This window comes from Lindgomyces ingoldianus (assembly GCF_010093535.1).
Source record: "Lindgomyces ingoldianus strain ATCC 200398 unplaced genomic scaffold BDR25scaffold_35, whole genome shotgun sequence".
Lineage (NCBI taxonomy): Eukaryota > Fungi > Ascomycota > Dothideomycetes > Pleosporales > Lindgomycetaceae > Lindgomyces > Lindgomyces ingoldianus.
Genome location: NW_022985196.1, coordinates 648,108 through 668,981, shown reverse-complemented (window position 1 = coordinate 668,981; position 20,874 = coordinate 648,108). Strand labels below are relative to the sequence as shown.

At 50.4% G+C, this 20,874-nt stretch overlaps 5 protein-coding genes across 5 annotated transcripts; 2 read left to right on the top strand and 3 right to left on the bottom strand.

Moving 5' to 3' along the window:
- Positions 1-745: 745 nt before the first annotated feature.
- BDR25DRAFT_238033 (uncharacterized protein) lies at positions 746-2,376 on the bottom strand (the record flags this gene model as incomplete). The annotated part of the gene is made up of 7 exons (XM_033685624.1): positions 746-963; positions 1,015-1,233; positions 1,280-1,456; positions 1,507-1,684; positions 1,734-1,936; positions 1,986-2,207; positions 2,259-2,376. Coding segments are annotated over 7 exons (1,335 nt in total), but the record flags the coding sequence as incomplete, so codon positions are not given.
- A 1,539-nt stretch (positions 2,377-3,915) lies between these two features.
- On the bottom strand, positions 3,916-6,012 carry BDR25DRAFT_328255 (DUF862-domain-containing protein; the record flags this gene model as incomplete). The annotated part of the gene is made up of 4 exons (XM_033692377.1): positions 3,916-5,488; positions 5,651-5,685; positions 5,739-5,929; positions 5,982-6,012. The coding sequence occupies 4 exons, from the start codon at positions 6,010-6,012 to the stop codon at positions 3,916-3,918; spliced, it is 1,830 nt and encodes a 609-aa protein (XP_033543015.1).
- Positions 6,013-7,928: 1,916 nt separating this feature from the next.
- On the bottom strand, positions 7,929-10,428 carry BDR25DRAFT_306334 (uncharacterized protein). The gene is made up of 4 exons (XM_033690603.1): positions 9,656-10,428; positions 8,891-9,483; positions 8,397-8,844; positions 7,929-8,344 (listed from the first exon to the last, which is right to left on the bottom strand). Exons 1-4 carry the CDS (start codon positions 10,248-10,250, stop codon positions 8,028-8,030), a joined length of 1,953 nt encoding a protein of 650 aa, XP_033543014.1. The 5' UTR covers positions 10,251-10,428; the 3' UTR covers positions 7,929-8,027.
- A 1,269-nt stretch (positions 10,429-11,697) lies between these two features.
- On the top strand, positions 11,698-13,542 carry BDR25DRAFT_328253 (MYND-type zinc finger protein MUB1; the record flags this gene model as incomplete). The annotated part of the gene is made up of 2 exons (XM_033692376.1): positions 11,698-13,409; positions 13,482-13,542. 2 exons carry the CDS (start codon positions 11,698-11,700, stop codon positions 13,540-13,542), a joined length of 1,773 nt encoding a protein of 590 aa, XP_033543013.1.
- Positions 13,543-14,996: 1,454 nt separating this feature from the next.
- On the top strand, positions 14,997-20,838 carry BDR25DRAFT_336682 (phospholipid-translocating P-type ATPase; the record flags this gene model as incomplete). Its single annotated transcript, XM_033693126.1, has 5 exons — positions 14,997-15,508; positions 15,557-19,121; positions 19,195-19,574; positions 19,659-20,063; positions 20,685-20,838. The coding sequence occupies 5 exons, from the start codon at positions 14,997-14,999 to the stop codon at positions 20,836-20,838; spliced, it is 5,016 nt and encodes a 1,671-aa protein (XP_033543012.1).
- Between the last annotated feature and the right edge of the window lie 36 nt (positions 20,839-20,874).

Here is a 20,874-nt window from a genome sequence, read left to right as displayed (position 1 = left end):
GCAGGGTCGGCTATATTTCCGAGTCCTTCTTTGTAGTTACCAAGGTCCACTAGTGAAAAATTTTACCTTGGCATGCACGTGAATGCTAGCTAATTGGTTATAACTAGGACGTGCTTGGAACACGTTTAAAACGTGTTGTACTAACTATATACGCTTTCTCATCTCAAACGCGTATTTCTCTTTCTCAAACTCAAATCTCTCCCTTTCAAGCTGTAACTGAGCCCTTTGAAGCTCCAGCTGCTTCAGCTCGTACGCAATATCCTGGCTAGACACTAGAACTTGCTTTTGAAGGCTCTGGGAACCTGAACTCCTATATATGTGTTAGAAACATGTTCTAAACGTGTTAAAATAACATACCTAGGAGGTGGTGACCATCTTATAGGCGAATACCTTGATGGTGAAGACCTTGCAGGTGAGGACCTCCCTTGCGAAGCCCTTGACCGACTCTGAGACTTCGATTTACGTCCCACTGAGGGGAGTACCTCATCGTTGTCAGATAAGACAATAACCTCTTCCTCTTCTTGATATTTCCGTTCTAAACGTATTAGTTTGTGTTCTACTTGCATAATTGTATAATACTTACTTGCCTCACGCCCTTGATTAGCAGAATATTGCTGGCTTAGTGATTGGTCACTACTATGTGCAGTACAGATCCTATATTTATCCCTTGCATTAAATTCCTTTACGTCCTGGAGGTCCATTTGTTGACTACTATAGAATGCGTTAGAAACATGTTTAAAGCGTGTTAATAAGAATCGTACTTCTGTATCGCCTCTAGTAAAGACACCCGAATGCCGGTCCTGTATCCCTTCATACCAGCCTGCTCAGCTGCGTTGGTATGTGTTTCTAACGTGTTCCAAGTGTCTAGCGTCATCAGACTGCAGCATCTAGCAATCCCTGCGGCAATCACAGGACTCTTCTTGTTCAGGGCCCAGTTCTTCACTGATACAGATTCCTCGGATTCTAGGAACGTGATTAGAACACGTTCAGAGCGCGTTGTTACATTTTACTTACGAATTAGTAGGTTGCACAATGCATTATAATCCTCAGCTGTCTCTACTTGGCAGAGGGACCTCATACGGCTCCAGACAGAGTCCTCTGAGTGGCTAGAGGTTGGGGCAGCAGTATTAATACTACGCGTAAAGTGCGCTAGGCAGAAGCGGGTACAAGAGGCAAGTTGCCATCTCCAGTCCCGTTGCTGCATGTCCATAGTCTGGAGATATAGACCAAACCCTTCAAACACGTTAATAACACGTTTCAAACATGATCACTTGCCTACCTTTCATCTGCTTGCTGCACATGTCAAGGGTAGTCCCGTAAAACCCTTTTTTATGGAGGTGCTGCCACTGGACAATTTTTTGTGTACGCTCTCCAACTAGTTTGAAAAAGGCGCAGAACCCAAGAAAGGATATGTCCCGGGAGTCTGTGTCAGTTACTATACGACCAAGCGTAAGCACTGTAACATGTTAGAAACGTGTTTCAAACGTGCTATTGTATGCTACTTACTTCTGCTATGCGGCCCATGGAAGACTGCGATAAGAATCTCAGCCCACTTTCCTTGGAGTCTTTTGTACGACATATCTATCTGAAAGGTCTTCTGGTCCATAAGGATCTTAGCCTGCTCGTCAAAAAAACAGACAATAATGTTTCCAGAAACCCCAGAGATAATCTGTCGGATATACGCCTAAACGTGCTTAGAATATGTTTGAAACGTGTTATAAAGGAAAGCTTACAATTTCAGGGGTTTGATGTCTTGTCCTCCACTCATAAACAACACTTTGAAGCCCACCCCCATATGGAAACGTAGAAAGCTTCTCGCTCTTGATAATACTTGAAACTCGATCCTTGTTTGCAAAGGCTACATGTAAGTCCTCTATTGAACGATATCCATGCTGGTCAAGATACACATGAAGCGCTCTAGAGTTTAGGAATTGAGCTAAACTTATTTAGAACGTGTTGTAAACGCGTTACTGAAGCAGACTCACATCTCGTAAGCCCTGGGGTGAGCATTGGCCGCAACACATCTTTAAGATCCTCAACATACTCACCCTGAACCACAGAGGGAGGAGGCGGTACATGCGTATGTGTTCCAATCGCGATTAGAACGTAATACGGGATTGCCCTCAGGTCAACTGGTATAATAATTTGCCACGTGGCTAAACAAGGAACAGTTGTAAGTTTTCCAACGCCTTGGGGGTGGTCCTTGTCTATAAACAAGTTAGAAGCGTGTTTCAAACGTGTTCTAGATATTAGCTTACTACAGTTCTCGCCCCGTGCTGACGTTGGCTCCACTACAAAGCAATGCTCACATTGCTGATTCTCTGCTGGTAAGCCATGCTCAAACAGTGATTGAAGATACTCTATATCAACTTTGGCATCAACCGTCTTGATAAAATGCTTCTCTGTATCCTTTGTAGACCAGTGCCAACTCTTACAACCAATATACCATGGTTGACCTCCAGCTAGAGACTAAACGCGTTAGAACCGCGTTTATAACATGTTTATTGTGTGTACACTTACGACTTCACCTTGTTGGCAAAGAATAGGCCCGCATGTCTCCTTTTGATCACGGCAAGCTCCTTCTTGAAAACTTTTACAAGCCCCAATGTAGGTACTATATTCTGTTACAAACATGTTTAAAATACGCTTTAGATGTATTAAAATACTTACTTTGTAGCCCTTTGCTTGTCATCATCCTTACTTGTATGAGGATTAGGTCGAAGTGATCGGATCTTATCCCAGAGGGTATCATCGACCTTATTATGAGAACAATTTTGTAACGTGTTTAGAAGGTATTGACAGCACTTGATACCAGAGCATTGGTATCTCCATCGTCGAGCAGGCTGCTTGTTGAAGAATGGACACACAGTTGGACGGTTCCCAGATATGAGACGCTTAGAATATTGAAACTGATCGTGTTCAGTGCGTGCTAGGAACATGTTGTGAACGTGTTTCGAGAATTACTAACCTCTGTTGCCTTCTTGTAGACATCCTTTACATCTGGTATCTCTCCTTCTTGATTCCTTGTTACAGGAATTATAAAGGCGCAGCCCCCGTCTAGTGTCTTTGGGTAGGCTGGTAGTGTTGCAACAAACTGCGTTTCAGAGGCAGTAAGGGGAGGTCCTTGATTGTTTCCCACAGTGAACACGTTTGGTATGTCCTGTAGCACGTTTAGAACATGTTTCTATCGCATTAGGCTTTCCTACGTACCTCAGTATCTTCGTCATCCTGGATTGAGGCGTCAAATGGCTGCGTAAACTGGTCTCCAAGTTCAAATGTGTGATCCTGCCTCTCCTCTACATCATGCCTGACAAGGAAAGGATTGTAGAGCGCGACAGAATTGTCAAGTTCATTCATTATATTTTAAACGTGTTGCAAACGTAATGCGAGGGAATTAATGTTCTGGAGAAGTTGTAAATTAAGGGACCCGTTGCTTAAATAGTCGTGCGACCATGGAGGAGCTAGTCTGCCATAAAAAAAATTTAAAATTACGTTTTACCATTTTGGGAGGGATCTGATGGTTTGCCAAGGCCAGCTCATGGTTGGATCACATCCCGACACCCTCATGTGCATGCACAAAGGCAGGGCGTGAATCTCCAGCTGACTACCGGGTGAGGGAGAACATCACCATATTCTAATGTAGGATGCACCTCTTTCGTTTAGCGAATCGTGAGATTTACAAAGTACTATTTACTTTATTGCCCACGGTGAGAAAGAGCCCAAGAGATATTTTCAGGAAGAGGGCACGATTGAAGTGTGAGCTGAGGAAAGGAGAGGTCTATTTCCGCACCGAAATCTCTATCCTCTAGAACGCTTTGCCTAATTCTAGCAAACAGTCCATCCATGACACGAACTCGTTCCATCAACCCAAACCACCGAACGCGAACCTCAGCATCCTCTCCACCACCACGCTCCTCAGCTCAACAACTCCTGCACCTCTTTAACAATCAACCTCTCTTCTACACTGCTCCCTTTAACCTTTCCCACCGTTCCCTTCGCATCCATAACCCTCCATAAGTCCCTCACCTCTCCATCCATAGGCGCGCAATACACCAGCCAGCCGGTCGCAATCAGCGCCATCTTTTTGACCTCCGCGTCTTTCTCCCCTTGACCTGTGCCGAGGATTTCAAGTAGCGAGGCAAGAAGCTCGACTTGTTCGGCCTCGTCGAGTTCGACGTCCGAGTGCGGCGTGCTTTGCGAAGGCGGGGCGTTACTGTGTTTCTTCATCCGGATCTTGTGATTTGAGGATGTTATATTCATAGCGAGACTTAGGGCTGAGGCCTTGAGCGCTGGGTGTTTGTCATCGAGAAGGGCGGTTGTGAGGAGCGATATCAGCGTAGCGGAGAGTGGAGAAGAAAGAAGGTGTGGGATGAAGAGCGGGGACGTGAAGAGGTTGCATGCGAGATGCAATGTTGTAAGTCTTAACGGATATGGTGTGGAAGTCCCAAGCTTGTCGGCATAACTGAGGAGGTGAGAGACTGTTGCTGGAGTGCCCGTCGCGCCTCTGTGCTCTTCGGCGAAGAATCCAGATACGCGGACGTCGGTGAGTGTGATCCTCAATAGATCTAGCGCCGTGAACAGGAGATCAGGAGGGAGCGACTTTGTGCTCCTCTTGAGGAACTCTGCAAAAGAGGGCAACTTGGTGAGGGGTGCCTCCATTGCACCAAACCTCTCCCTTGCATCAATAAACGACACAATCGAACTCACAACAGGATCTTTCCCCACAGTACCCATTTTCGCAACGACCTTTTCCAGTGGCGGAACTTTTGCGTACATAATTGGTCTCTGGCTCTGCCTCAAAAGCGTCGGTACGTTCTTACTCAAATGCAGATGTGGCGGGAATGCAGCATTCAACAACATCTCTACATTATTCCTCAACATCCTCGCATCAGCCCCACTCCATTCATCACGTTGCTGGCCTTTTAAAAAAGTGATGAACGTCGGCGTGACTCGCACATGTGGGAATTTGGCACTGATGGCGCGGTCTGCGTAGCTGAAGTCTATCTTTATGAAGATGCACTTCATATTGGCCTCGACTGCTAGGTCATCGTATGGTTGGTATACAAGCTTGCAGGGTGCGCAGGTGGAGCTTGTGAAAAAGATAATAGCGCAGCGGTCTGAGGCTAGCTGGAGGAGACGTTCGACGTCTTGGAGACGGGTTTCGTTATTGACTCTACTTGTGTAGGCAGCCAGGGGAGAAGTTGATGCAACTGGTGGTACTTGGGCCGGAGTAGGAGCTGAAGCCCGTGTCGGTATCGCGGCCTTAGAAGACGGCTGTTGGTGATCTAATTCAGGAGCCGGTCGACTTCCATTAGTTTCGTAGGGGCGAAATGGTGCAGGCGTTGGCGCCTGGGTAATGGGTCGCATCATATTATCAAGATGAGGTCTCAACATCTGCCCAAAGGGAGTATTGAGCACCGTCTCTGGGAGGGAAGTGATATGGTCTGGAATGCCTTTGCCGACGAGAAACATAGCGAAGTCGTTGGTGCTTAAACATATCAGTATACTTGTGCCTACTGTGGAAATCAAAAAAGTAGACTTGATCATTAAAACCCATTCCCAAATTCAAGATGAAGGCTAAAGAATTCCGACCTCCGTCTTACGACAGGAAGCATCCGGGAGCTTAAGCAGAAGATATTAAAACACTCACAAATTATTACAATTGTGCAGGAACAAATCATATGACTATCATCATCCATTAGCTTCCATCCAACCCGCGTTGGGGGGATAGTACTCACCTCAGCTGTATACACCGTCTTTAGGGAATCCAGATATTCCAAAACAACTTCCATAGGCAGGTCCGTCACTCCCATAGGAATGACCTCCATGGGCTTTCCATGATGTGTACTGCCCGCCCTGCATGTCTGTACTCCTTGCCCGAAAAAGTATTCTATACCTTCAAAAACAAGTGAGGTGTGGTATACGGCGTCTATGCAGCACGGTAAGCAGATGAATTGGAGCTTTGCTCGAGGTATCCGCACCAATGTGTCTCCCGAGGAGCTGGCTGGACATCTATGCTGGGTTAGAAGCGCTCTTGAAGGGCTCTCAATAGGGCATCATACCGTCCGAGCCAGACCCTAGAAGCCGACTGTCAGTGAAGCTTTCCCGTTACTTGGGAAGCTGGCTTACTTGGGAGAGGTCGTACACATATAACTGGACCTGCATAGCTTAGGGTATATTTGTTGGTCTCAGTGAGTGCTTGGGTGATTACTGCAGCACTGCGAAGGAGATTCTTTCATGGGATTACGAGGCACGGTGTTCAGGCAACGATTGATGTGCGTGGAAGCTTCGCGACCATGTCCCCGAAGAGCGTGGCGGTGTGGCGGGGCAAGCACGAACGCACGTGTGTGGAACGGACGATTTCGTCCGGCTTACCCCACGCTGCTGATTGGTTGACATAAATATGCTTTAGTTTCCATCCCACCTTAAAGTCGGATATGAGCATATACTAAGCTTCGTGAGTACTCTATATAGTGAAAGTGGTGCGTTGACAGTTCTAGAGGAGATCGGGTTTATTTGACTACTACGCTATTTCGACGAAGAGGTTAAAATCTAGAGCTGCCAGATTTCTCAAAGAAGAGGGCATCACCGATGCTTCTTCCTTTTCACTCCGCCATCTCCTACATTTCCTGTCTTGCTCGCCTCCCCTGACACCCTCGTCCTCCCTATATTCCCCTTCTCTCCCACCCCCTCACTCTCCCCTCCTTTAACGTCCAATGCAATGCAATACATCAACTCCAAACTCTCTGGTTGGCGTGTTCTGACTTTCGCCAAGTGTGAGCCCTACTGCGGACCGAGAGCCCTTTCAGTAAGCTCGCCATGCGTGGAGTCGTAGTGTCCAATACCGTATACTCTGGCTTTTCCGCATAGATATTGCCTGCGTGGCCGAAGAAGGTGTTCTGCTAGAAGGTGGTTCTTCCAGTCGGAGGCGAGCTTGGGGCAAGAAAGATATTAGGTATAAGGCTCAACATCCGGAAACTCTCTAGGACACTTATGGCGCATATTCAAGCCAGTTGGTTCAATATCCATATGGGATGCAGAGTACCATATTCAAGGAATCAATGAGTTAGGCCGATTCTCCCTCTCAGTGTTAATTGGGCTATTATTATGCGGAAGCTAATCCGGCAAGTGCCCGAAAAGGACACTGACTAAAAAGTCTCTAGACAGTCGTCTTCTAAGTTGTCTCGCTATATCCAAACCGGCCAGCCATATTTATTTTCAATAATACCGACGCCTTTACCTCGAATTTCACGTTGGAATTGGCTCGCCTGTGGCCCACCTACGTCTGCTGGAGGTGGTAATGGGTCCCCATACATATACATACTTCACACGCCTTCTCCTTTACCTCTACGGAAGCTGTCTCGTAACCACTTGCTTTTCCCCCACGTTCCTCTTCTGAGAGTTTCGGAATTATTTTGCGCTTGTACTAGCTATAATCTATGGCGTTAAGAGGGTCCTTTCATGGTATTGCTTGTTGCATGTGTAGCTGTATTCGAGCGTCGTGGGAGGGAAGCTAGTCAAGCCAGCCAGGCGACGCTCTCGCCTCTCGCTAAAATGCATCTCTAGGGCGGTAGGCGTAACCATGATAGAGATAAAGAGCAAAAGTGAACTTATCGAAAGCAATGGAAAGATAGAGACAGGGGCCTAAGCAAGGCTGAAGATAGCAAAAGGTCCGGAGGTCTGCACGTGAATGAGGAGTTGGAGATCTAGTAGAGCAGGTGGGCAACAACTGATTAATATCCAGCATTAGAAGGAGCCATGACTGCGGCGGGGTGGACGAAGGAAGAACCCACTCCACAAGCTCCTCCGACTTTGTTTAGCTCCCATGGGAGAGAAGCAGTCGCGACTCAATGCATGAGAAGTAGTCTGGAAGAACGTGAAACGTCTATCTTTCAAACTATTGGAATAATACAGACTGGAAAATCTGCAGCATGCCCTGACTACGGGTTGGCACACACGCTAGGCTATTACCGCCTCTGGGTATCACGCAACTTTCAAAACTCCATTCACATCCAAAATCCTACCCTCTAAAAGGACCCCCCAATCTGACCGTTCATATTCTTCGTGTACATTGTTTGTTTCCTCTTAACCTTCCTTTTCTTTCCATGCCCTTGTGAATCATGTTTCAGTCCCATGGCCATGGCCACGCCTCCTGCAACGCCATTTGGATGAACCTCGCGATCTATTTGAGCCTGCCGCTTGCGGGTGGCTTTGCGCAGTTTCCATTTGCCAATCGAGCGCTGATATTGTCGCCTGATCCCACTGTTCATGAGCACGAGGATCGTGACACACATAACGGGTATGGCGATTTTCCAGAAGAAGGCATCAGAGTGGTTGTTGACTCCTATTTTCAAGAGTCAATAATACGCAAGCCAATCAACGACTCGAGTACTTACCATTGAACCTCGTAAAATTCTGTCCGAAATACCCAGTTATGAATGTCAGAGGTAAGAAGAAGATAGTGGCACTCGTGAGTTGTTTCATCGACTCATTCTGGTAGGAGCCCATCACATTGAAAATGAGGTCAATGAGATTATCAGCAGCCCGTCTCATCTGATCCAAGGATGCCGTTATCATGATGCAATGATCCTCGACGTCACCTAAATACGTATGTGCAAGGGGGGAAATGGTTATAGAAGATATGATCTTGCGGGTTGGGCCTCCAGACAAGCCAGGGGTGAGGGCAGGCTCGGATTTGTGGTCCCGGAGGGCATTAATAAGAGATATGATGGGTTGGATGGTGTTTCGGAGGATAGACAGCTCCGACGTGAGAATATAGAGAGACTGTGAATGCCAGATTTCAGGGTCGCGTAAGACATCTAATTCTAGTTCTCCCATGGCATCCTACGAAGCTTTAGCGATGAATTTTACGTGCGAGCTGGTGACATACCTCATAGGCTGTAACGACAGGAATGGCTAAATCGATAATAGCATCAATAATAGCTTGAACTAGCATGCTTGCATCGCAGCTGCGCCGAAGGATGGTATCTTCAGAGTTCAGACGTTTGAGAATAGGAGACTCAATGTCAGCTGCTGAGTGCTCAAAGAATGATATGACGGTGTTGTCTGCGCAAACGAACATGGAGACCTGCTCCACGCTCACTGCTAGTTGTTTTTTTGCTAGTGCAGAGTGCTGTTCTAAGTAGATAGTTCTGTTTAGATTCGGCCCACCGCGATAGCGCTGAAGGGTGCGTATTTCTTCCCGCTGCTGAGCTCCTCCATAGTACGGTCGCGAAGGGATGGTGCCATCGAGGTTGTAGTCCTTTTCCTCGGTGCCCCATGAATTTTCAGGATCCTGTCGTGGGCGAAATTCACTCGATCCAGAGCCGAACAATTCCTTCACGTGTCTATAGAAGGATCTCGGTTTTCGCTTCTTGGAGTGTCTTGGATTTCTTGGCTTCTTCGTCTCACCCTCCACATCGGAGTCGCTACTATCGGAATCGTCGTCCGGGATAGTGACAAGTTTCGAGAGCGTGAACAGCACTTGGCAACAGTCAGTTTTGTGTAGCGGTTGGTTCTCTCCATTACCAGTGGTAACATGTCTTTCCGATAGATTATTGTGGGAAGAGGGCCAAATGCCTGACACTAAAGAACAGAAACAGTCGGAAAGGGGGCACGGATGTCGGAAGCGAGGCAAGAAAGATAGTGCACCTACAGAAAGCTTGGTCAGAGTACCAATCGGCCTTGGTTCGTCCTCTAGTGTTCATTAAATCCTCGATTGCTAGTCTGTGGAGGCCTTTGTGGTTGCCGAGCATGCGAATCACGTCCCAACTCAATCCGTTGACATTGATCCACCGACATGAAACCCACTCGTCCTTAGGTAGGTTCAGAAATGCTTCCAGGGTGTCATTGTCGAGTGGGTGGCACTCGACGTGCTCCTCGGAAAAGTCCACCACGGTTATGTCGCAACGACGCTGCAGATCCTTGTGGGCTTCAGTCTCCTTTTTGGTGTCTATGCCAGGCTCGGCACCGGGCTCCTCCCACTTTGGCCGAGTTGGGGAATGGTAGTGTCGCACGGTATTGGAGCGCGTAGGCCGGCGTCTGAGTGTGGAATCGATAGAGAATCGCGAGGGGGAGAAGAGGCTGTTGCCGTCGACCTGGGCAGCTGTCGCATTAGCGGAGCTGGGCTGCCGTCCACAAGACGAGGTCTCAAGCCGCAGGGTGTCGTCGCCAAAATGCGGGCGCTGCGGTGCTGCGGGACTCTGCGGCGACGCAAAGTCGTGTACCTTGGGGTCGATTGGGGAGGCCATTCTGGTTGCTGTTGGGGGTTTCTACGTCACCGCGAAGAAGAAACCTGAGGGGGCTGTCGGGGACTAAATTGTCGGGTGCGCGAAAAAGCAACTAGGCGATTAGCCATTGAGGAGGTGAATGCGGCTGCAGCTGTGAAATATTGACGTTCGCAATGCAACCAGAGTCTTTGTCATTGACAACGAAGAGGTGCTGATGTAATGATGGATATTTTCAGCTGGCTCAGAGGAGCATGGTTTCAGCCCACAGGTCGTTCTGGCGGCGGGCATCGGGCCTCGCGCGAGCCGTGGATGGGGTAGGTGGAGCGGGCATACACACAGGCGCCTGCGAACCGCGAACAACCTCGCCGCCATCCATCTGACAGGAAGACGCGGTGGAGAGGCTCAATTTGGGCAGTGGCTCTACCTTCCATGCAGCAGCAGAGCAAAAGCGCGGCGAGCACGTACTCTCTCACGCGAACGGGCAGGGAGCAGGCCTCTGGCTGTGAAATAGCGGCCATTTCGGACATGGGAGACATGGGAGACATGACAGGCAGGGTTTCACTCAAGTGACACGGCGGAGGAGCCTTTGTCAGCCTCATCCCATCGCATCGCCACCGACGGCGAGGGCTCGCGGCTGGCGAGAGAGAAGAAAAACTAATCCGACGCGATGCATTTTGCATGCCACTGCCTTCCAGTGTTATAATTGCTGCCAGCATTTTGCCGCGCACAGTGACTACTTGTTGCTGCCGGCGGGACCCCAGCTGTTATTCTTAACGCATGAGATTGAGACTCGGGCTGGAAACGGCGAGCCAATCACCGCCCGCTCTCCTCCAGCAGTCAGTTCTCTCCACCCGCCCTCCTCTCTCACCGAACCCACGCCCGCCGTGCTTCGTCCCATTCATCCCCCCCAGCAGCCAGCTACTCGACATCCTCTATCCTCCCTCGCCGCAGCCCGCATCGAGTCCCGCCGCCCGCCTAGCGCCGTTGCCGTCGAGCATCGCGCAGCAGAGAGTCGATTCTGGCGTCCGTTCGCCACGCGCACTTTCCTTGGCCTGGACACCCCTAACGCATAGCAAACATCTTCATCTCCCTCGACCAGCCATCTCGACACCCCCTATCGCGCGGCCGACTCGATATTAAGCACCCCTCGACCGAGTCCGGCTGTTTTCTGCCTCACCAGCCTGCTGGATTCCTTTCAACCTCGAGCAAACCCAGCTCAGCGCCGAGTTTGCTCGTCCCAAGCGAAGGCCCTTTGACTGCAGAGCACACGAGCCTGCACCCAAGCCCGCGAGCAAAGAAAGGACTGGCCCTGCTGCCTTTCTCCTGCTGGCTGCCCCAGTTTGCCCGTCGATTGACCTGCATCCCCTCCACGGCTTGCCTTTCACCACATGCGACACTAGTGCTGCAATCACCCCACACGGCATCCCGAGTCCCTTCCGCTTGACACGCCCAACCACACCGAACAAACATGAGGGAGGTCAATTTCAGCATTCCGAATGCCAACAAGGCCTCGGTCGGTATCACCACCGCCCTCTACGATCGTCGCGCCCTCGACTGCACCTCGACCCTGCCGCTCATCAACTCGCTCAACCATCTCGCGTACCTGACTGCGTCCTCGGCCCGGATACGAGATATCCTCACCGTCGATGGCGGCATCGAGCGGCTGATATGCATACTGAAGGACGGCAGGAGCAAGGACATGATGGACATGTGGAAGTGGAACCTCGCATTCCAATGCATCTTCAATATTGGCGTGCGTGGCTCCGAGAACGTCAGAACTAGAGTGGTGGAGGCGGACATGGTGCCCGTAATTGCAACCATTCTAGACAACTACATCAAGGTTGTGGACAAATGCAGGGAGCGGGCAGAAGCTGAGCTGCGTAAAACCACCCGTCTTGGCGGCTCAAGCAGACACCACTCATCACGTTCAGGCGAGGTAGCTTCCAGCTCCAGCCATAGAGCTGAGCGGACGAGGCGTGCAATACCCCCTCCGATCGAGATTCCACAGACCTTCACCCAGACGCCTTTGGAATCGCAGGCTGGAGACACCACCCCCACCCCGGCCTTCTCACTGAGCTCACCGCCTGAACGAACATCATTCGCCCGCCCCCATCATCATCATCATCATCATCATCATCACCGCAGCCAAGAAGGCAGGGCTCACCTGTTTGGAACCGTTGGCGGCACAACTCGCAATATCGGGCAGCCGATGGTCTCAGCATTGCCGGCCATGGAGACCACAACCACATTTGCGCTGAGGCCCGTGCGAGATGTTGATCGACTTCCCTCAATGCTTCCTGCGTTGCAGGGGGAAATCACTTCCCAACCCGAATCTCCAACCACGCCAAACGCTCCACACGGCCGGCAGACCAGCCCCCGGCCAGGTGCCGGACGATCACGACGCCGCCCGTCCATTCGCCATCAACTTTCTCTGTCTGGGGAGTCTGACATTGATGGCCACCACGAGGAGATGGCTGCCGAAGCCACAAACGCCGGTGCGGCTGTTAATGAGCCCATTGTCGGAATACAAAACGAGATTAATATGTCTGACATGGTGGATAATGCGGAGATGCTCGATGCTGGAGCTACCCCAGTCGCCCTCGCAGCTCCACCATCAGAGGGGGCTGATGAAAGCCACGAGACGTTCAACATCACCCACCGCCCCGCCCTGGATGGAAGCCTCATTAATCCCGCCAATACTCAGACCACTGGTCCCATTGGTGGTTTCTCTCCCGTGCAACCAGCCATCAACGTGGTTAATACTAATCCCCCTCCACCGTGGTACCCCCGCTACTCCCAGGATCGTAATGCCACTGCTGGCGTACTCGCTGCAATGCCTCGAGATGAGGACGTCCTCATGTCCCTCCAGCTCCTCGCGTACGTGTCGAAATACTGCAACCTCCGCTCGTACTTCCAAAAATCTCACCTCGTCCCAAAACTCAAGATCGGTTCAGACCTACAGTTACTTGACGGAGAGGTAGCGAGCCCATCTCCTGTATTGGACGAAGAAGAAGACGAGGAATACCTCCTTCCGGATGATTTCAACATCTTCCCGCTTGTCGAAAAGTTCACCGTCCGACATCACACTTCAGACATGCAGTATTGGGCAAGCGTAGTGATGCGAAACCTGTGTCGGAAAGATGACTCAAGAGGTGGCATTCGACAATGCGCGTATTACCAGTGCGGGAGATGGGAGGAATTTACTCGACAATTCGCCAAATGTCGCCGCTGCCGACGCACAAAATACTGCAGCAAAGAGTGTCAAAAGAGCGCCTGGGTCTTCCACCGGCACTGGTGTGTGGCAGCAAACTAGCGAGATGGACGAATTTCCTTAATTCATTATCGCGTCATCATCATGGAGTGCAACATTTATCTCTGCCGCATATTGCAAGGCGCCACGGCTCATCATATTTTCGATTTCCATACTTAATGAAGCGACACGACCGGATACCATCCCATACTCAGACTGATTGGCTTTTGGACACGGGAATCTATACCGGAGTTGGAGTGGAGTGTGATGTGACTTCTTTTGGATTACAGTGGAGGATGGGTTTCAAGAATGGGACCTGTCGCTTCTTCATTATACCATATTTTTAGGGAAGGTATTGCTACCCAATGATGGAAGATTCCGGTAGTGGATATGGAGAGAGGAGAAGGAGGCTTAGTGCAAATTCACATGGTACCTTATGGACTTTGGCCATTTGGTCTTTTTAGCGTGCTTGCATTATGAGTTTCTTGGATTTTCCCTTTTGCTCAAAAAGATTGGAAGCGACACGCTTAATTAAAATGTCTGGAAAGCATTTTTTTTACGAGAACTCTTTTCCTTTGTTCTACATTGTTCATCTCAAGCCAGTTAAGATGCACCACAGTACGGCCAGAGCTGGGCTCGCTAGAGGAATGTGGCTACGGTTATCTTCTTTGCTATCTCTCCTCGCATTTCTCCTAATTCCTAGTAATGGCCCTATCTGCGAGTGCGGAAAACTCCAGTTTGGATGATGAGAGGTTGGTTCGTCGATGAGTCTGAGTTTCGTGGATGTATGGGATGGGGTGTTTGGGAGAAATGTATCAGGGGTAGTTCTATCTATCTAGGATATCTGCATTGAGAATGATTATGGCTAATTCAAATCAATATGACCTTTTAAATGCCTTTGCGTGTCGTGATTATGGACGAGAGGATTATCGATCAGGTGTTAAGAGGGTTGTTTGGAGGTTTATGCGCATGAGGCTCGTGACTATGCTGTGATAAACGAGCCGGGCGGACCTGGATTATGGGTTGGGGTGTGCTGAGGAGGGTTGAGCACCGGAAATCTGCCTTGCACATACGCGCGCTTGATGAAACGAAGACTTTGATGGAAAAGGGAGTTAGGAGGAGAATCAGTCGATGATGGACACGATAAATGTGGTTACGTCAGATGTCAAAAATAATTAGTTAGGGCTGTGCAGGTTTGGGAGGGATGCAGGGGTTTGGGTGGTTTTTGGTGGGTTGCACATCATGTGGCTGCACCGTGAGATCGGGTACAGCCGTGTAGGTTTGACGCTGAACTTGCTTCTGGCGGTACCTGACCACTTCTGCCCTTTTGTTTGCACGACGAACTCCAGGGGGATGCAGAGCCCTCAGCCCTCTAGCATCGACGCGTAATTGAGACCGCTGACAGGTACGTAGGATAAGCGTGCGAGCCCTCAACATCGCCCCGAAGACGAAAACCTCGCCGGCAAGGCTAGCGGAGAGCGAGAGCGACAAGAGAGGGTGACGGATGACATTCCATCATGTCAGGAGGTGGAGAGCCCCCGAGTCCAGGCAATGGAGGCATTCGCCGGCGACACTCGTCGCATTCCTACATCGACGATGAGTACCAGAGCGCGGCAGTGCAAACCGGCGATACCGTGGCATCAGCGACCATGTACACGATGGAACCCCCGCGACGCTCAGCAACAGACCCCGATGCTGCCCCCGCCTCGCAGTCGTCCGCCCTTGATCCAACCGCCAGACCATCAATGTCTCGCATGTCCACCGACGCCGCGCCTCGAGTTCGCTTCTCTACCGACATTGAGCGCCACCCGTCCGCACAAAAGTCACGGCCAGGCACCGCAGGAGCGTCAATTGATGAGATTGCGCAGGCAGGGAGGGCTTCAGCGGCTTCGAGAAAGCGGTCTGGCACCCCAGATCTTACCGTCGACACACATGCTCGTCCAGCAGGGAGCTCCTCTGCGGTAGGCCAGAGCACTATTGTGTCCCCTCCCGCTCTCTCTCCCCTTTCACCAAGGAGTTCTGGCAGCATGTCTCCACTCTCACCGACCAGCCGGGCCCGCGGATATTCGCTGCGTAGTGCTTTGTTCAAGAGGAACATTCACGACCAGACACAATCGCCAGGGGCGAGCATTGAGCTAGAGGAGAGAGCTGGGTCGTCACGGCATACCCTTGTGGAGGGAGACGAGGCAGGAGAGAAGGATCGAGACACGGTGGTTGCGATTTCGCCCGCCGGTGTCGATTACGGTTCGGAACACGTGGGAGCCCCGAAGGGGAAACTAGGGAAAGGACCCATTGCGCTCCGAAACTACGACACCTGGCTACAGGCAAAGGAAAAGAAAACGGGCATAGTGCAAAAGGCTCGAGCCTTTGGCGTCCAAGCAAGGAAGTTCCTTCTCCGGATCAAGGACATCCCCCCAAGCAAGGATGGTCGGCATATTGATCTGGATCCCACGCGGAAAGAGCGTCGCATTGACGAACGCACAAAGCAGCCCTACACCAGCAATTGGATCCGCTCTACCCGCTACTCGGCCTGGAACTTCTTCCCGCGGCAATTAGTAGCGCAATTCTCCAAACTCGCAAACTTCTACTTTCTTTGCGTGTCTATTCTTCAGATGATACCCGGTCTTAGTACCACGGGGACTTACACGACTATCGTGCCCTTGATGTTTTTCGTTGGACTGTCTATTGCAAAAGAGGGGTATGATGATCTGAGGAGATACCGGCTCGACAAGGCGGAAAATAATCGAGAGGCTCAGGTGCTTCATGCATACAAACCGACCCCAACGAGCATCTCCAGTGATGCAGAAAATTCAGAGTCGCCTTCGGTTGGGCCTCTTCATTGGGCGGCGACTAAGTGGCAACACATTAACGTAGGCGATGTCATTAAGCTGGAACGTGATGACGCTGCGCCAGCCGACTTGGTCCTCCTACATACAACCGGCGAGAACGGCGTAGCCTATGTGGAGACAATGGCCCTAGATGGAGAAACTAACCTCAAGAGCAAACAAACCACAGCCTCTCTTTCGAAGGCCATCACAAAACAGGAAGATGTAGCTACGTGCAACGCCGAATTCGTCGTCGAAGATCCGTCTCTAGATCTATACAATTTTGAAGGTCGTGTGACGGTTGCGAAGAAGACCGCACCTTTGACCGTAACAGAGATCATCTATCGAGGCAGCATCTTGAGAAATACCCCTGACGTTGTAGGTATGGTCATCTACTCGGGAGAAGAATGCCGAATCCGGATGAACGCCAACAAGAACCCCAGAATCAAGGCCCCATCACTCCAGTTCGTAGTCAACAGGATCGTCATCGTCATCGTCATATTCGTTCTGTTGCTAGCTATCTTTAACACCGTCGCTTACCAGATCTGGTCGGAACGCACCGAGGAGCAGCTTTGGTATCTGTCAAATGCATCGGTCGCCTTCTTCCCCAACCTAACCTCGTTCATCATCATGTTCAACACCATGATTCCGTTATCGCTCTACGTAAGCTTAGAAATTGTCAAGCTTGCGCAGATGTACTTCCTAAATGATATCGACATGTACGATCCTGTTTCCGATACACCCTGCGAGCCGAGGACGTCTACTATCAACGAAGAGCTTGGACAAATCAGCTATATATTTTCGGATAAGACGGGCACTCTTACCGATAACTCGATGAAGTTTCGAAAGATGAGCATTGCAGGAACAGCTTGGCTCCATGACGCTGACCTGCAGGAGACCCAGAAGAAGCAGCTTCTACATAAGAAAAGGAACAAGGGTAAAAAGCCCGTCAGGAAGAGCGTCCGGTCGGCAAGGGATATGATTACACCCATCGAACCCACGACCCCTGCTCTTGAGGCCAACGATATCCAAGATATAGTCGAACCGGAGACTCCCGGAACGAAGTGGAAGTCTTCTGCAAGACCTGGGAAGTCACAGCCAGAACTACTGACCGTCGATTTGCTCCGGTATATCCAACGGAGACCGCACACGTTGTTTGCAAAGAAAGCTCGTGTGTTCCTTCTATCAATGGCGCTATGCCATACTTGTCTTCCGGAAGCCCGGGAAGATGGGACGACGCACTTTATGGCATCGTCTCCCGATGAACTTGCTTTGGTACAGGCAGCTCAAGATATGGGCTTTCTTCTCATCAATCGCGATGTTCATACCATCACACTCAAGATTATGCCTGCTGGAACTGACGCAGAGCCTATGTTTGAGACGTATGAAGTCCTCGATGTTATTGAGTTTTCTAGCAAAAGGAAAAGAATGTCTATTGTCGTTCGCTTCCCCGATGGCCGGATTTGTATCTTCTGTAAGGGCGCAGATTCGATCGTCATGCAGCGGCTAAAGCTGTCCACGCTTGCGAATAAAAAGATGGTGGAGATTGAACGTCGTGCGAGTAAGAGGAAGAGCCTAGAGGCGCAATATGCTATCGCTCGTAAGAGCGAGCAGATAGAGCGGAAGAGCAGTGTGGGTGGCCGACGAAGTATGACTCTTGCTGGTGCAGCTCGTGCAAGTTTCACTCTCGGTCGGGCGAGCACTTCGTTCAACCGAGCTAGTATTGGTGGTCTTGGACGGTCTAGCACGGGAGGTCGCACACCCCAGCCGATGCGTGATGAGGTTGATCAGTGGTTACGCGAGCGCGAAAGAGATTACGAAATTGAGTCGATTGAGGAAACCAATGCATACTCGCCTCGGCCTTCGGGTCTTTCCGGTCTCAATCGCTACTCAGTAGCTCTGTCTGAGGCGAGAAGCTCGTTGCAGATGGAAGAAATGGAGGGTATTGTTGACGAGAGTCTTGTTGCTGATGAAGCTGCGGTTATTGAGCGCTGCTTTCAACATATTAATGATTTTGCGACAGAGGGTCTGCGTACCCTACTCTACGGATACCGATTTCTAGACGAAGATGAATACATGACTTGGAAGAAGGGATATCTAGATGCCACCACAAGCCTTGTTGATCGACAACGGTTGATCGAGGAAGCAGGAGATCTTATCGAACAGGAACTCGAGCTCTCTGGCGCAACGGCTATCGAAGACAAGCTTCAGCAAGGTGTTCCCGAAGCCATCGACAAGTTGCGCAGAGCTAAGATCAAGATGTGGATGTTAACTGGTGACAAACGCGAGACTGCCATCAACATCGGGCACTCCTGCCGTCTGATCAAAGACTACTCCTCAGTTACCGTCCTAGATCACGAGACGGGCGAGGTAGAGCAGAGCATTGGCGCCGCTATTCTAGCTATCAACCGCGGGACTGTTGCCCACTCTGTCATTGTCGTAGATGGCCAAACGCTTGCCCAGATCAACGAAGTAGAACCGCTCAAAGTGCTCTTCTACGATCTCGCTATCCTCGCGGATTCGGTGATTTGCTGTCGTGCCTCGCCTTCGCAGAAAGCAGGGCTTGTCAAGAATATCCGCAAGCGTGTTAAGAAGAGCATTACTCTCGCGATTGGTGACGGTGCCAACGATATTGCCATGATCCAGGAAGCGCATGTTGGAATTGGTATCACGGGTAAAGAGGGTTTGCAAGCTGCCCGTACGAGCGATTACTCGATTGCGCAATTCAGGTTCTTGACGAAGTTGTTACTAGTGCATGGAAGGTGGAATTATATTAGAACGTGCAAGTATACCGTTGGAACCTTCTGGAAGGAGATGGTGAGTACTAATTTCCTTGTCAACGGAGCCCACCTAGCAGTCGGGTCAGACGATGTGCTAATACAAGTTGCAGCTCTTCTACCTCACCCAAGCCCTTTTCCAACGCTCCGTCGGTTACACCGGCACCTCACTCTACGAATCCTGGTCCCTCTCCATGTTCAATACACTCTTTACTTCACTCCCCGTCATCTTCATGGGCATCTTTGAAAAAGACCTCGCCGCATCAACCCTGCTCGCCGTGCCTGAGTTGTATACAAAAGGTCAGCAGAATGGCGGGTTCAACTTCAAAGTCTATCTTGGCTGGATGTTCATGGCGTCCAGCGAGGCCATGATAGTATATTTCTGCATGCTAGGCTTGTACGGGCAAGCGTTGTTCACCGAGGATAATTCCATCTTCGCGCTTGGGACGCTGACTTTCACGAGCTGTGTTATCCTCATTTCTACAAAGATGCAGTACGTACCCCTACCTCCCCAACCCCCTCAGCGTTGACCGTCCTCCACAATCCGTATTCTACAGAACCATCTAACTTCCCCCAGGCTAATCGAAATGCACTCCAAATCCCTTCTTGCCGCACTCTCCCTCTTCCTCTCCATTGGCGGCTGGTTCCTCTGGAACATCATCCTCTCCACAACCTACAAACCCACATCTAAGATCTACTACGTCCGCAATACTTTCTTCGCCTCCTTTGGCCGCAGCCTGGGTTGGTGGCTCGCACTTATCCTCATTTTGTCCTCTGCCGTTGTCTTCGAGCTCGGTGTAGCAAGCTTGCGTGCGAGTTTCTTTACGACGGAAGAAGATGTGTTTGTGGCACTGGAGAAGGATGAGTGTGTTAAGAGGAGGTTTGAGGAGGCGGCGGCTGGGGAGTTACAGGCAGGGTGGGAGGAGAGGTGGGATGGGAAGAATAAAAAGAAGAGAGAGCAAGAAGAGAAAGTTAAGAAAGTGTTAGATGAGTTGGAGAGGAAGGAGGAGGAGAGGAGGGAGGGCGAAGTTAAGGAGTTGTTGAGGGGTAGGGTTGAGGAGGGTGACGGGGGAGGTAGGAGGAGTAGTGGGAGGGCGAGGATGAGTGGAGAGGAGGGGGAACGGAGAAGTGAGGATCCGGAACGGCTTTTTGAGGGCGCATATGGTAGGGTTAGGGAAGAGTGAACGACTTAGAGAGTTGGAAATGATATCATGAATTTTCTCAATTGCAATACTTGATTGATATCTTTGCCCCAGAGGGTTGGCTAGACCTGGTGAATATATCAAAGTGATTTTCTCTTCGTTTGACTAGGGTTTAAGGTCCTGCTGCATGGTATTTCGAACCACTACCTTCTGGTTAAGCTCATTACATCGATCGTCGGGGTATTGTCCTAAACTTTCTTGTCTTGCCCTTTCCTTGCCTAAATGGCGGGTTCTTCTGTACATGTTCGGATTCAATGCCTTGCATCATTTACATGTCACATTATCCTAATCCTAACAATAGCCATAGCCATTCATGTACACCCCAGTTCTTGGCGCTTTCTCTCCCCCTCTCCATCCTCTTACCTCATCCACTCGACCACCCAAGCGCCCAGCGTGCGCAGGTTATTCATTGTGAAGCCTTCGTCAGGGAACTTAAGGACTCCTCGCCTCCGACGGGAGCTCTCGACCGAAACGCGCAGAGGTCCCGGTCTGGGAAAGTCGGAGTCGCAGACCAGAGTCCAGGTCAGCGGGTTCCAGCCTTCATCGCGGATGTGATAGAGGGTGAGGATGAAAATGAGGACGAAGATCTAC